General features: G+C 45.5%; 2 protein-coding genes across 2 annotated transcripts in view; both read right to left on the bottom strand.

The window, feature by feature from the left end:
• The window catches only part of LOC309550728 (gastrula zinc finger protein XlCGF66.1-like), a 167,159-nt gene extending 161,792 nt beyond the window's left edge, over positions 1-5,367 (bottom strand). Inside the window, exon 1 of the mRNA XM_082251065.1 lies at positions 5,258-5,367. Coding sequence (XP_082107191.1) covers positions 5,258-5,335 — 78 coding nt within the window. The 5' untranslated portion in view covers positions 5,336-5,367. The remainder of the gene's footprint in view (positions 1-5,257) is intronic.
• Positions 1-15,120, bottom strand: part of LOC309550683 (uncharacterized protein) — a 3,164,715-nt gene that overhangs the window by 1,938,409 nt on the left and 1,211,186 nt on the right. The window contains exon 33 of the mRNA XM_082251018.1: positions 2,766-2,993. Coding sequence (XP_082107144.1) covers positions 2,766-2,993 — 228 coding nt within the window. The remainder of the gene's footprint in view (positions 1-2,765; positions 2,994-15,120) is intronic.

Raw genomic sequence — 15,120 nt, 5'->3', positions numbered from 1 at the left:
TCTATAACTCATTGCCATCTTCCCAACACAAGAAGTCCCGCACTTCCTTATTTAGTCCATGATTTAATCATGAACAGCGGGGCTGAGCCCCACCCGAGGTCAGAGAATGAGGATGGGGCGAGAACTGGACTGATCCTGAAGACCACCATCTTTGGGTTATTCAGTCCTCCCCCTTATTATCACTTTCTATTTAAAGTGGTTGTAAACCCACTTTAAAGTCTTTTGCCTATAGGTAAGCCTATAATAAGGCTTACCTATAGGTGCTATAAATATCTCCTAAACATGCACCGTTTAGGAGATATTTACAGTGCATGCAGCCGATGACGTCATCAGCGCATGCGCTCTGAAGGAACGGCCACCCGTGCCGTTCCTTCAGAGCCCTATGCCGTGAATGGCGGCTCCTGCGCGCATGTGCGGGAGTGATGTAATCGCGCCTCCGGTCAATCAGATGGCTAGAGGACGCGAACAAGGAAGCAAGATGGCCGGACATGTCGGCCGTCCTGTCGCTGAGCGGGCGGCACTGCGAGGGCTTTGTTTTAAGGTAAGTATTTCATAATGAGCTAGTATGCGATGCATACTAGCTCATTATGTCTTTGTCTTTACAGGTTTTTTTTTTCTCATTTTTTTATGAGGGTTTACTTTCCTCTTTAAATTGGTTGTAAAGGCTGAAGGGGAATTTATGCATGACGGTAAAAAACCTTTCTGGGTTAGGCTCCCCCCCCCAATACTTACCTGAGCCCCCTCTCGATCCAGCAATGTGCACAAGAGCCTCAGCTGTCCTGGGAGTACCTCTCCTCATTGGCTGAGACAGCAATGGGATCCATTGGTTTACTGACTTTGATTGAAGAGAGAGTGTGGGGTCAGGGCCAAGCCGCGGCTCTTTGTGTCTTATGGATGCATAGAGCAGGGCATGGGAGCGAGCACGCACCAGTGCCCCCATAACAAGCGACTTGCTATTGAGGGTACTGGTCAAGGGGGAGGAACCAGCTGGGTAACCCAAGAAGACCACTGCACAAAGCAGGTAGGTAAGTATGACATGTTTGTTATTTTTTTCCATTATCACCATGTAAAAGTCTGTGGTCCAATCAAATCCTCAGATATAAAATGTTCAGCTGGTACAAAATGTGTGTAACAAAAAAGAGAATACATATTATGTGTATATAGCAGTGGGTAGAGGGGAGAGAGCAAAAGTCAGGACTATGTAATGTACAATGTAGAGTATATAGTGCAGGGGTCAGGAGTATATAATATACAATATAGAGTATATAGTGCGGGGTCAGGAGTATGCAATGCACAATGTAGAGTATATAGTGCAGGGGTCAGGAGTATGTAATGTACAACATAGAGTATATAGTGCAGGGGTCAGGACTATGAAATGTACAATGTAGAGTATATAGTGCAGGGGTCAGAAGTATGTAATGTACAATAGAGTATATAGTGCAGGGGTCAGGAGTATGTAATGTACAATATAGAGTATATAGTGCAGGGGTCAGGAGTATGTAATATACAATATAGAGTATATAGTGCAGGGGTCAGGACAGAAGTATGCAGTGTACAATATAGAATACATAGTGCAGGGGTCAGGAGTATGTAACATATAACTTATTGTACAAGTTACAGATTATTTAGTATGCTCCTGCCTGCCTCTGGGAGAAGCTTCCAGTAATAGAGTAGAAAGGTCAATCACTGGGTTATGAATACGGTATTTATCTCACCACAGCCAATCTATGGGAGGGGGACCCCAGAAGGTGGCTGCGGAGAATATAAATGCTTGAGAGGGCTGTCCTGGGGCCTCTGTCTGTCAGAGTCAGCCTGTGTTATTTAAGAGCTGTTGTTGTCAGGCTTTAGCGTGTGCTTGGCTGAGGACTTGCTAGATCCTAGAATTAAAGACATTTGCTGGAGGACACTACCCTGGTACCTGGGTTGGCAGTCCCTGCACAGGTAAACAAAATCTGTTTAATTTCAGTTGCCCCTCCGGGGGCGTGCGCTACATACCGTAGAGTATAAAGTGCAGGGCATAAGACTACATAATGTGCAATATAAATCATATAGTGTAATGGTCGGTAATTGGTTTTCAGTAGTCATCAGTAGTCTAAATATTTACTTAACTGAGCCAAGTTGCAGAGTTCCAACACCTCCCATCTCCTGTGACTTGGGTGTGAGACTATACAGACGTATCCCTCCACCCGGCACATCCAGCAAATAACAGAGCATTGTTCTGTCAGATCTTACTAGATATCTTATTAGACCCAAGGTATGCAGAAGAAGACATGTCCAAGGGTCCTAAGATGAGCAACGAATGTGAAGAAAATCAACATTTCCCTAGTAGGTGAACCCAGAATCGACATAAATCCAGCCTAGATACATAAATTGTGTCTGCAGCACAGAGAAGGAAGATTATACGAGAGAAATACAGGAATACAGGACGGGGAACACAGCTCAGGAAAGTGACCAGGGTATTACAGGATACCAGGAATGTATTTAGTGTTAATGACCCACCTGTGCTGATCTCTGTAGGAGTGTCCTCCTCTATAAATGTCCCCGTTATTCCATCCTCCTCCATAGATTGCGGATCACTCCTCACATATGTCTCTTCTGTTTTAACCACAACTTTTATAGCTATGAGATCTTCACCCTAAACCAAAAAATTATAAAAAAAAAAGATCATCTGTAAAAAAAAAAAAAGTTAATCTTGTGATATCACACAAACAAAATCCAGACATCATCTTCACGAGTCCATGTTCTAGATGCTCCACGTCACCAACCTTGTAATGGTGAGGGATGGTGTGATCTTCCTGTATGGAATCCCGGGAATACAGAGGACGGGGACATCTCTCTGGTGGGATCCTGTCGCTGGATGACTCCACCATGGTGTCCTGGTACAGATCTTTGGGTCCTTTTAGAAACTCTGATTCCTCCATCACCCCGTCCTCATTATCCTCCTCTTTTATCTCTTCTTTAATATCGATGTTAGAATCTCTCAGGTCTCCACTCTGAATATATAATAAAAATGACATCAATGGTAACAATGCAGATATTATACAGATCCTAATGATACTATCAGTGGTTGTTCCTCATCTACCTGATGATGGTGAGGGATGGTGTGATCTTCCTGTGTGGAATCCCGGGAATACAGAGGACGGGGACATCTCTTTTGTGGGTTCCTGGTATTAGGAGGATCAGTCATATCCTTGTATCCTTCTGAAAACATCTCCATTACTCCATACTCCTCATGCTCCTCTTTATACTCTTCTTTAACAACAATATCTTCCCAGAAGCTTCCACTCTGAAAATTATAATTAAACATTCAGTGTAATAAACATACGTCTCTTCTTCTGTTTTAACCTCAACTTTGCAATCTCTCAGGGTTTCACTCTGAATATACAAAAAATAAATGAAAAACAACATAAATTGTAATAATAAACATCATGTACAGATCCTAATGATAATATCAGAGATTGTCCATCACAATATCAATACTCCCACTCCTCTATGGAGAAATAGACAGTGACATCCAGACTAGATTTTGGCGAACTGTTTGGGCAAAGCAAAAGTTCGGCCTGAACATCGCCCAATCGGGTGTTCGCCCATTGAGTGTGGTATAGATTTTAAGGGGACCCCATGCCAAAATTAAAACACAAAAGGGTGTGGGATCCCCTTCGAAATCTATACCTGACCCTTTTCCGAGGGCTTATCGAAAACTGGAAGCTCCCTTTAACAAGGGGGTCACCAGAATCTGCCCCCCCCATGTGAATGAGTATGGGGTACATTGTACCCCTACTCATTCACCAAAATAACTGTCAAAAACAAAGATATAAGAGTTTTTGACAATTCCTTTATTAAAAAAACAATGTCCCCCCGATGTAGATCTATCGTCAATCACGATGCCCACTGCACCGCCGGACCAGAAAAAGACAAAAAACACTCCGCACTCATCGAAGGCAGACCACCGAATACCTCCTCCTCCGCCTGACAGTTCTTAAATAGGTTATGAGTGGGGCAACCTGGTGACCACACCTGGTGGCCCCGTCCCCTTGTGACATCACCGACCCAGCATGTACCGGTTTGGTGATGTCACCAGGGGCCAGGGCCCCCAGGTGGCCCCGCCCCTTTCCTATTAAAGAACTGTCAGATGGGAGGAGGCATTTGGCGGTCTGCCTTTGACGAGTTGGGAACATTTTCTTTTTTTTTGGGCCCGGCGGTGAGGCCAGCGATGTGATTGACAATGGATCTACATCGGGGTACATTGTTTTTTTTATCTTTTAAATAAAAGTACTTGTCAAAAACCCTTGTAGTGTTTTTAATTTATTTCTGGTGAATGAGTAGGGGTACAATGTACCCTATACACATTCACATGGGGGGGGTGTAGGACCCCAAGGCACTCACCTCCCCCATGTTGAGGACATGGGGCTTGAACTGGGGTGGTTTAGGGGGGGTAGTCTCCCACGCTATTCCTTTCTTTATTCTTTTTTTAAATAGCTGGGTGCCAGGAATTGCAACCACGTGTTTAATTACATAACTCTTTTTTTTTCCTTTAGAAATTTCATTTTTGCTTCAGCAGGTTCTATACATGCTACAGGTGTACCACTTTACAGGCAGAGTAAACTGACCCCCCCCCCCCCGGGCACTACATTTAAAGGAATTTTTTATTATTATATTATTTTTTATGTTATTGTTTCACTTTAAGAATCATTAAAATCACTGCTCCTTTTAAAAAAATTTTTGTATTGATACATGTCCCCCAGGGTAGTACCTGGGCCCCCATACCCTTTTTATAGCCAATTATTTGCATACAAGCCTTCAAAATGGGAACTTTTGATTTCTCATGTTCGGCTCCTATAGACTTCCCATGGATTTCGTGGTTCAGGCCAAACTTTTCCTGTTCAGGAGTTCTGCTGCAAACCGAACAGCGGGGTGCTCAGCCCATCTCTAATCCTGACACTTTATAGGAACCTGACACACACAATGATACTGGATAATGTCCCAGAATTCCCATCACCGCTCACCTCTCCTGTCAGCAGCTCCATTATCTTCTTGGTGACTTCTAGAATCCTCTGCATGTTGTGTCTCTCAGGTTTTAGGGAGTCACTTGGAGGCACTGTGATGGGGATATGCTCTCCAGACTTCGGAATAGGAAACCTCTGTATTGGAAAACCGATATGAATGTCATATTATAATCCCAGAATCCTCCTCACATCTCGTGTTTTATTAATAGAGATAAGAGTGATGTCATGTGACCTCCCAGAATCCTCCTCACCTCTCCAGTCAGCAGGTAGATGATCTCCAGGGTGAGGTTTAGTATCTTCTCAGTCATGTGACTCTGGTCCTCCTCCATCCTCCTTGGTGTGGTCAAGTGATTTGTGCAGGTTTTCTGTAGATAAAGAATTATCTGGACTGTATTGGTTGTGCAAGATTAGGATGGGGATGTAAGGAGTTAATAGTCGGGATGCCCCCAATAGGAATTGGCACATGTGTAGGGAGCGGCTTCCCTCTAGTGTTTTACATAGTTACATAGTAGGGGAGGTTGAATAAAGACCATAGTCCATCTAGTACAACCTGTGAAGGTGTGTGTGGCCGAAATTATCTCGCATACCCCTGAATGTTCTGATTCTTGAGATGTAAGTCTAATGCCCAGTACCGTTCCGATTATCGTACGACAAAACTCGCTTTCGACCTAGTCTCACGATAATCTGATCGTTAGTACACAGCTTTCGACAGCCGATCACGACAGTTGGTCCAACAAAATCCGAAGGGACAAACCTGAAAACTTCTGTCGTACGACATCTTCTCGAACGATAATCGTTTTGTCAGTACAGTATTCGTACGCTAAAAGTCGATCGACAAATACCACGCATGATCGGAAACAGTAAAATAATCCGCAGTGGTCAGACGTATATACATCACTTCCGTTACGTAGCTATGAAAAATACACTTGGTCAGTGAATCGTACGAAGAAAGTCGGATGGTTTTTAGGCAGAGTTGCTTTCGATTTTAGTAACATACAACAATTGCGAAACTTTAGTCGTACGATTATCGTACGATAATCGGAACGTGTGTACGGGGTATTAGAGTCTTTTGAAAGCCACCATACTTCCCGCAGAAACCACCTCTTGTGGTAGAGAATTCCACAATCTTGTAGCCCTAACAGTAAAGAACCCCCCCACGTTGCCTGAGGTTAAAAGGCAAACACAAAGGTGTTTGTATTTTTAAAAGCTGTTATTTTCTGAGTTACCAAAGCTATAATACACGCTAAGATTGAAGTCACACTACAACGTACAATGTATAAGGCCCCAAAACAACCCAAAAAAGTTGACCAACATGTTTTTTAGTGCTGTTTGTTGGCATCTATAGGGGGCTTCCTCTCAATGGTGGGCATGAGTATCAAAGAACTTCCAAATCTTGTATAATAGGACTATAGTATAAAGGAGGATGATAAACAGTGATTCCAGGACTGAAGGCTCAGCCTCTCTGGATGGTATCTGCCCCTGTAATGTCCTGTGACTACATATATAAAAAGATGATTAATAATGTGGATAAAAGACATCACAGTGACTATGGAGAAAGAGGACGGACATGATGGGGGGGGGGGTTACTGGGAGTAAATAGAAAATAAGATCTTATTACCTCCTCTGCTGTCACTTCCAGCAATGTCTCCTCTCTATTTCTTCCCAACTCACCTTTCACCCGGAATTTCCTGTTTGCATTCCATAGAGACTTCCTGTCTGGGTAGAAGTGAGATCACTACCTTGTGGAGCTCAGAGATACTGCAGCCCTGAGAAACATCTCATAGTGTGAACGCGGTGTTCCGTGAAAAAACCCTACCTGTGAAAATTCCCTACCCTCGTCACTTCCTGTGCACATACTTCATGGAACAGCTGAGCCGCTTCCCATTGCGAACGCTCACAGCTGCAGAGGGTAGGGAATTTTCACGAGGTAGTGTTTTGTAACTTTACACCGCATCAGCTCTATCCTCGCATACATGAAATCATCTCCGCTCCAACCCCTCACACTTCCCTGATCTCGGCTCCAAAACATAAAAGTGGCAGCGGGTCTATGAAAATATAAATCACGGAGCCGAGATCTCCATGTGTTATATTTTCATCGACCCGCCGCCGCTTTTACATTTTGGAGCCGAGATCAGGGAAGTCTTACGGGCAGCGGAGATGATTTAATGATGATGCAGAGATAATTTCATGTATGCGCGGCAACAGCTGATGTGGTGTAACCTTACAAAACACTACCCCGTGAAAATTCCCTACCCTCTGCAGCTGTGAGCATGCACAGTTGTAAGTTGCTCAGCTGTTCAATGACGTATGTGCACAGGAAGTGACGAGGGTAGGGAATTTTCACGAGGTAGGGTTTTTTAATGTTACAACGGCCTTCTGCTGTGTGTGTATGTACTGTATATCCTTATAGATGGGTCATCTCCACTCCCACCGAGAATACACTTATTGGCTGCACACTGCAGACCAGGAGAACACACTAATTACCTGCACACTGCACACCAGGAGAACACACTGATTAGACTCCTTGAGGACTCTACAGCCCTGTGAATGAGTCTTCCATGATTTATTTCATGTTCTCCTTTTATGTTGCCTTTGGAGGATTTAGGCTGGTTTTAGGCTGGAACAGCCTTGGTCAAGCTTTTCAACCTGGAGGAATTCTTGAAAAGATTTTCCAGGTCTTAGGGAACCCCTGCTAATAATTACTAAAGCAACAGCTTACAGTACATAAGGGTGATGGTCACTGAGATGAATGTCTCTTACATTGGCGGTTACTGGAAAGAACGTTTCGTACATTGGTGGTCAGTGGAAACGAAAGCGCCCCTATGGATAGCTAAGGAATTTACCCATTGTTGTCAGTGGTTTCTTGTCTATGAGGTAGAAATTACCCATTGCTGAAGGAACCCCTAGCAACCTCTGGAGGAACCCTGGTTGATAAAGACTGGGCTTGAAGCTTCACATACTTGTTAACCATTTACTGTCCTCCTAACTGCTCTTGAGCAATAGACAATTGGTAGGATCAGATTTAATTTGGAAAGTGGAAGTGCTACTGCCTTCTATCACTTGGTCATATTTTTGAAGGAGGATCACTGACTCTGGTTTTCAGAGCTCGTGGGGAGATGGTTCAGGCTCAACCTGCAGCCCAATGGCCACATGGGACCCTACTTATTATGGAGCCCAAAGGCTTATCAGCATGTAGGCGTTGTTTTCCTGTCCAGGGACTTTCTCAGACAGTTGAAGGAAAGTCTTCATCAGATTAATCAAACTGTTTTGTTTTTTTATTATTTGCCTTGCTGTCTTTTCTCGTAGAACTTCTCATGGATTTTTCACAGATCTTTTATAATTGATCTTGCTGCTGGGAATATCCAATGTGATGATGGTACAGTTTGTTAGCAGGTGGCAGGGAGGACAAATATGGCAGCACTGATATGTAAATGGAATTCATAATCTCCAACACACTGACCACCAATATAAGGGCATCCTTTTTTCCTAAGTCAGCAAGGTTAGGAACCACTAAACTTACCACTGATATAAGGGAATCCATCTCCCATTAGTCACCAAGGTAAGGGACCAATACACTGACCACTGATATAAGGGGATCCGTCTTCCAATGGCCACCAATATAGGAGACCACTACACTGACCACTGATATAAGGGGATCCTTCTCCCAATGGTCACCAATGTAAGAGACCACTACACTGACCACTGATATAAGGGGATCCTTCTTCCAATGGCCACCAATGTAAAAGACCACTACACTGACCACTAGGGATAAGCTCCAGGTTTAATTGACAGTTTCTAGCTTTTACTGGTTTCTAATGAAGCAGCGGGTGCTTGGACCAGCTGCATCCCTTGGAACCACTGTCTCTAAGACTACCTATATAAGCAATGGGGTAAAAATAGAATTGAACTTAATGTCCAAATGTGGCCACTGACCATTTTTGGGCAATAATGTCACCACTATTCAATCTCTTCCTTCATGTAGCCGATGACAGCTCAGGGAGCTTTCATTCAGCTAATGGTACTGTTGGGTACTATGTAACCCATACTTATTCATGTAAAGGGGCAGTATCTGGAGGCCCTATTAACCAGTTCCTGCCTGTGCTATAGCCGAAAGATGGCTAAAGCGCAGGCTTATGTAGCACCCTCCTAGGTAGGTGCTAGAAGAGAGTATAGTTTTTGGGTCTTTGCTTACCAGGAAGGCTGTCAGGTAAATTTATATTGTTCTCGGCCTACCAGAGAGCAGGATCTGCTAGTGAGGTCTGATCATGGCATCCAGGTGTAGCTCAGCTTGTCTGAATGTTTCACACTGGTCTAATAGGGAGGCATATTGGACAGTGGGAGGAAACCTGACAAGTGAGGGCACAGGCATTGTTACAGCTCTAACGAGTTGCAGAGGAAAGTGCCTCAATGCATGCTGGGTGGCTGTATAAATGCCAAGTGCACATGTGCTTGGGGTCTTTGGCTGAAGAGCAGGGTCCCAGGGGGAGGGGGTAGCTGCCCTCCTCTGTAGAAGTTGCCAGGCAGCCTTGGGTAGTCGTCCTGAGGGCCAGAAAGTCAGAGAGAACCTGAACCCAGAGGTCCTGCAGAGCTGACTAGAAGGGAAATACTGGAAAGGATCTGATTCTGCCTACTGTGAGTACAGATCTGTGTCACAGGGCCTGTTCTGGGAAGGCCATCTCTTCAAGTAGAAGAGTCAGCAGACGGGTGTCAGTAAAGGGGATGCTAGTGAGTGTCCTGAAGATAAAGTACAGTAGTTGCATCCAGTCTGCTGCTAGAGAGAGCAAGATGACTTAATTCTTCCATACAAGTGCCAGTATGATAAAAGAAGTGTGTCTGCTTCCACAAATAATCTGGTGAGGCCAAGTGAGAGTTGTCCTTATCTACTGCAGACATCCCAACCTGCAAAAACTCATTTCAGGTAGGTGGCAAAGTCATTTCAGGGAGGTGAGCCCCCCCCACACGCCGACGCCCCCCCCCCACGCACGCCTGCGCCACACCCCCCCCCCCTTTCCAATTTAACACTACCAGAGAATAATGAAATGAAATGTAATCAGTATACCTGGTCACTGATGCTGGTACTGTACTGCCCTGGTCACTGGTGCTGGTATTGGCCTGGTCACTGGTGCTGGTCACTGGTGCTGGTACTGGCCTGGTCACTGGTGCTTGTCACTGGTGCTGGTACTGGCCTGGTCACTGGTGCTGGTACTGACCTGGTCACTGGTGCTTGTCACTGGTGCTGGTACTGGCCTGGTCACTGGTGCTGGCCTGGTCACTGGTGCTGGTACTGGCCTGGTCACTGGTGCTGGTACTGGCCTGGTCACTGGTGCTGGTACTGGCCTGGTCACTTGCTGGTACTGGCCTGGTCACTGGTGCTGGTACTGGCCTGGTCACTGGTGCTGGTGCTGGTACTGGCCTGGTCACTGGTGCTGGTACTGGCCTGGTCACTGGTGCTTGTCACTGGTGCTGGTCTGGTCACTGGTGCTGGTACTGACCTGGTCACTGGTGCTGGTACTGGCCTGGTCACTTTCTGGTACTGGCCTGGTCACTTGCTGGTACTGGCCTGGTCACTTGCTGGTACTACTACTGGCACAGAGTGGGGTGTCACAGTGTCACGGTCCCGCACGTGCCAAAATGCCTCCTGGAGTAGAATGTGGCTGTAGTAGAGAGCAAAGCCGCTGCTTGCTCTCTGCAGCTCCTCCCACAGGCGGAGTGCATGACTCATATCACTCCGCCTGTGAGCCGGATCTACTTCGGCTCCGACGTGATTTCTCTGAGTGTGCAGGCTCAGCTTGCTGACAGCTGACACACTCCTGCCTGCATCGATGAGTCATCTCATCTGAGTGACTCACTCTGTGACTGACTCACAGCCGGGATATTGCCCTGAGCTTGCGGGTGTCCGTGAGCTCAGGGCGGATAGCAGGAGTCTCCCGCGACTTGCGGGAGACTTGAGATGTCTGTCTACTGTGAATAGTTTAGATGGAGTATCCCACTAGTCCCTTCTCCCATCCAAGTTCTACAATTAATACAAAACCAAATACCCTGGACTGTTTATTGAGTAACGAGCAACTGAGAGTAAGGACGGATATGTGAAAAACCCCCACCAACTGGCCACAGGTAATCAGAGGCAGGCCTACAAAGTCAACACACTGCAAGCCCCACGGGGACAGTGCTACACTTACAATGCCGGGAGGACATACATGGATGTCCTCCCATGCTTGTGCTGTCCATCTCTCCATATTCGGATGACCACAGATCGGGGTAAAAGCAAATTACAGTGGCTCTTTACCCTGTGATCAGCTGTCAGCCAATGACAGCTGATCACAGGATGTAAACAGAAGCCAGTTATCGGCTTTTCTTTCCTCACACTCATAGGGTAAAGAGGAAAAAAGAAAGCCGATAATCGTCTTCTGTTAAAGGGACATTGGACCCAACATTGCCCACCAGTGCTGCTAATCAGTGCCCATCAGTGCTGCTAATCAGTACCCACCAGTGCCACATATCAGTGCCCTTCAGTGCTGCCAATCAGTGCCTCATCATCAGTGTCACCAATCAGTGCCACCTGTGAGTGCCCATCAGTGACACCTGTGAGTGTCACCTGCCAGTGCTGCCTATCATTGCCCATCAGTGCCAAGCATCAGTACCTCCTAATCAGTGCCGTCTCAGCAGTGCCACCTATCAATGTCCATCAGTTCCACCTATCAGTGCCCATCAATGCTGCCTCATCAGCGCCTATCGGTGCCCATCAGCGCAGCCTATCAGTGCCCCCTTATCAGTGCACATCAGTGAAGGAGAAATAATACCGGTTTGCAAAATTTTATAACAAACTATGAAAAATTAAATGTCTTTAAAAATGTATTAAAAAAATGTGGTCCTTTTTTGTTTGTTTAGCAAAAAATAAAAACCCCAGTGGTGATTAAATACCACCAAAACAAAGCTCTATTTGTGAGAAAAAAAAATGATAAAAGATTCATATGAGTACAGTGTTTCATGACCACGCAATTGTCATTTAAATTGTGACAGCACTGAAAGCTGAAAATTGGCCTGGGCAGGATGGGGGTAAATGTGCCCAGTAGGCAAGTGGTTAAAGGAGGCTTCCAGGTTCCAATAAGACCCCTGCCCTCAGAACCCCACAACCACTGGCCAGTATTGTGGAAAATAAGCCTTTGTCCTCATCAACAAAGCATCAGGGTGGATCCAGGTAAAGGGGGGCGAGCATGCAGTTATCTCCTAAAACGTACCAGGTGACATGCCTTCAACATGAGGGGTATCCCCGGCAAAGCGCCTTGTCCCCTTGTTGATTAGGACAAGGGCCTCATCCCCATTGACGTTGTCTAGTGGTCATTAGGGGGGCTTATCAGTATCTGGAAGCTCCCACATAATAATAATAAGTGGTACCCCAGATACCACCCCAAAATAAAAATACCACCTAGCAATAAAGACACCCAAACGTTTGACAAGTACTTTATTAAAAAAAAATAAAATCCCCAAAAAGTCCCTCATCATAAATCCACTGTCAATCACGATGCCTGCCACCCACCAAAAAAAAGAAAAACAGGTGAACTGACGCACACAACTGATCCTGATTCTACACAAAGCTAAATGACCTTTCCTCAAGCGGTCACCAACTTTATAAAGGAAAGGGTGAAATTAGTGGTGACGTCATTGCTCAAATATGGCCTTGGCCATATTTGGGCATTAATGATTCCCAAATATGGCCATATTTTGGCAACGATGTAACACTCCATTCCCTGTTCATTTGCTTATATGACTGGGGATGACCGTGATCATGAATGAGACAGGTAACCTCAGTGGTTGGTCAGAACGTAGTGTGTGCAAGCAGCTGCTGCTTTCTTAGCAATCATTCACAACCAGGATTGCGGTGATATCATTGCCTACATATGGCCATGTGGATATATTTGGGTAATGATGTAACCCGCTTCATTTCCCACGCATATGCTTACAAGGTTAGAAAAAAATATTTATTATACAGGATTTATATAATTACTTTTACGCAGTGCTTTATTACATAAGGGCAGACAGTACTATTATAATATAGTTTAATATAGTAGGAATCAGAGGGACCTGTTCGTTAGAGCTTACAAATCGAAGAGGGAGGTTCAAGAGATAAAAAAGGTAATAACTGTGGGGAATGGGCTGATGGAGAAAAAAAATGTACGGTTGTTAGGTGGGGGCAGGATAGGCCTCTATGAAGATATAAGTTTTCAGGGATCTTCTTAAAGTTGACAGAGTAGGAGATAGTAGGACAGATTGGGGTAGGGAGTTTCAGAGGATAGGAAAGCCTCTGTAGAAGTCCTGGAGGTGAGCATGGGAGGAGGAGACAAAGGAGCTAGAGAGCAGTAGGTCTTAGGAGGAATTAAAAGAACAATTTCGTTGGTATTTTGAGACTAAGTTAAGGATGTAGCTGGGGGCCGAGTTGTGGATGGTTCTGTAGGTTGTTGTTAGTATCTAGAATTTAATTGGTTGGTTGAACAGAAGCCAGTGAAGGGATTGACAGAGAGGGGTAGGAGACGCTGAGCGGTTGGTAAAGTGGATGAGTCTGGCGGCAACATCCTTGATGGACTGAATAGCCTATGTAAAGGTAATTCCGTGAGGAGGGAGTTGCAGTAGTCGAGGTCAGAGATGACAGGGAATTATTTAGACGCTTTATGGAGTCATTGGTTAGAAAGGGGCATATCTTGGAGATGTTTGTCAGGGATATTCGCTGCGCATATTTACGTGCATGTGCAAACCAGCAACGGCCCAGGCTAAATTACATGGTTGTGGACCAGGGAATGTGCAAAGGCGAATGTGCATGCGCATTCGCGAATATGCGCACACTCGTGATCTTGTTTCCGATTCCTCTGTTCCGACCGTCCAGAGTACTCTGGATTTTTTCTCTCATAATAATTTGTTATTACAGGAAGCCGTCACAAAGGCGCAAGAGGACAACAAGAAGGTGTTTGACAGGAAAAGAAGAGGGGAGCTGATATTGCAGCCTGGAGACCAGGTATGGCTCGCCACAATGAACCTTAGGATGACCTGCCCCTCAAGGAAGTTGGCACCAAAGTTTGTGGGACTTTTTCCGGTAAGGAGAAAGATTAATGATGTGTCTTATGAACTAACTCTGCCTGAGTCCCTTAAAGTGCACCCAGTATTCCATGTATCCTTGCTGAAACCTGCAGTGCCAGATCCATTTCCTGAACATAGATCGAGACCTCCCGCACCTATAATCATTAATGGGGATGAGGAATTTGAAATTGAGGCCATCTTAGACTGCAGGAGAAGAAGGGGTCAGATACAATATTTGATAAAATGGAAGGGTTATGGTCCAGAAGATAATTCCTGGGAACCCGTACATAATGTTCATGCAGCGGACTTGATTCATGCATGTTTTCAGAGCCATCCACAAAAGTGGAGCCATTTGGGCATCCGGAGGTTGCCCGTGGGGGGGGGGCCATGTCAGGAAGGTTTGCGGCGCATCTTTACACAAATGCGCAAACCAGCAACGGCCCAGGCTAAATTACATGGTTGTGGACCAGGGAATGCGCAAGGGCAAATGCGCATGCGCACTCGTGAATATGCGCACACTCTCGAACGCGCACACCTAATGGCGCCAGGCGGGCTATTTAAACTGGCTGCAGTATGGACTTGTTGTTGTTTGGTCTGCAGCTTCTGGTGTTACTCCTGTTTCCTGTGCTGACCTCTGATTCTGATCCGGCTTACTCCTGTCTAATGTTGTTCTGCTTAATACACGGACCTCTGCTTGTTTTGGATTCTTCTTCTGCCTGCTGTTTTTGCCTACAGTATCTGCCTGAACGTTACCTACCCAGCTCGTCTGACTCTACACCTGCACTTCCAGTATGCTTCAGCTGTTTTTTCGGTCTGCCAAGTTCTGTGCCAGCGTACCTACCACCAGCCTGTCTGCTGCACATCCTCTTGGAAATTCTGAAGAATCATTTGATATACTTCCCAAATTCCACAAGGTACAGTATGTGCCAGAAAGAGACATCAGAATCGTCGCTGTCGTCACTTTCCGTACCTGATGACAAATTTTCCCACAAATCGCTATCGCTCAGTTCTTCAAGTAACTCAGTTTCGCTGTTGTCCAGGTCGT

The sequence above is a fragment of the Pelophylax lessonae genome (genome assembly GCF_965119305.1).
Source record: "Pelophylax lessonae genome assembly, chromosome: 3".
NCBI classification, from domain to species: Eukaryota; Metazoa; Chordata; class Amphibia; order Anura; family Ranidae; genus Pelophylax; species Pelophylax lessonae.
Note: the sequence above shows the minus strand (reverse complement) of the source record. Positions and strands in the feature narration are given on the sequence as shown.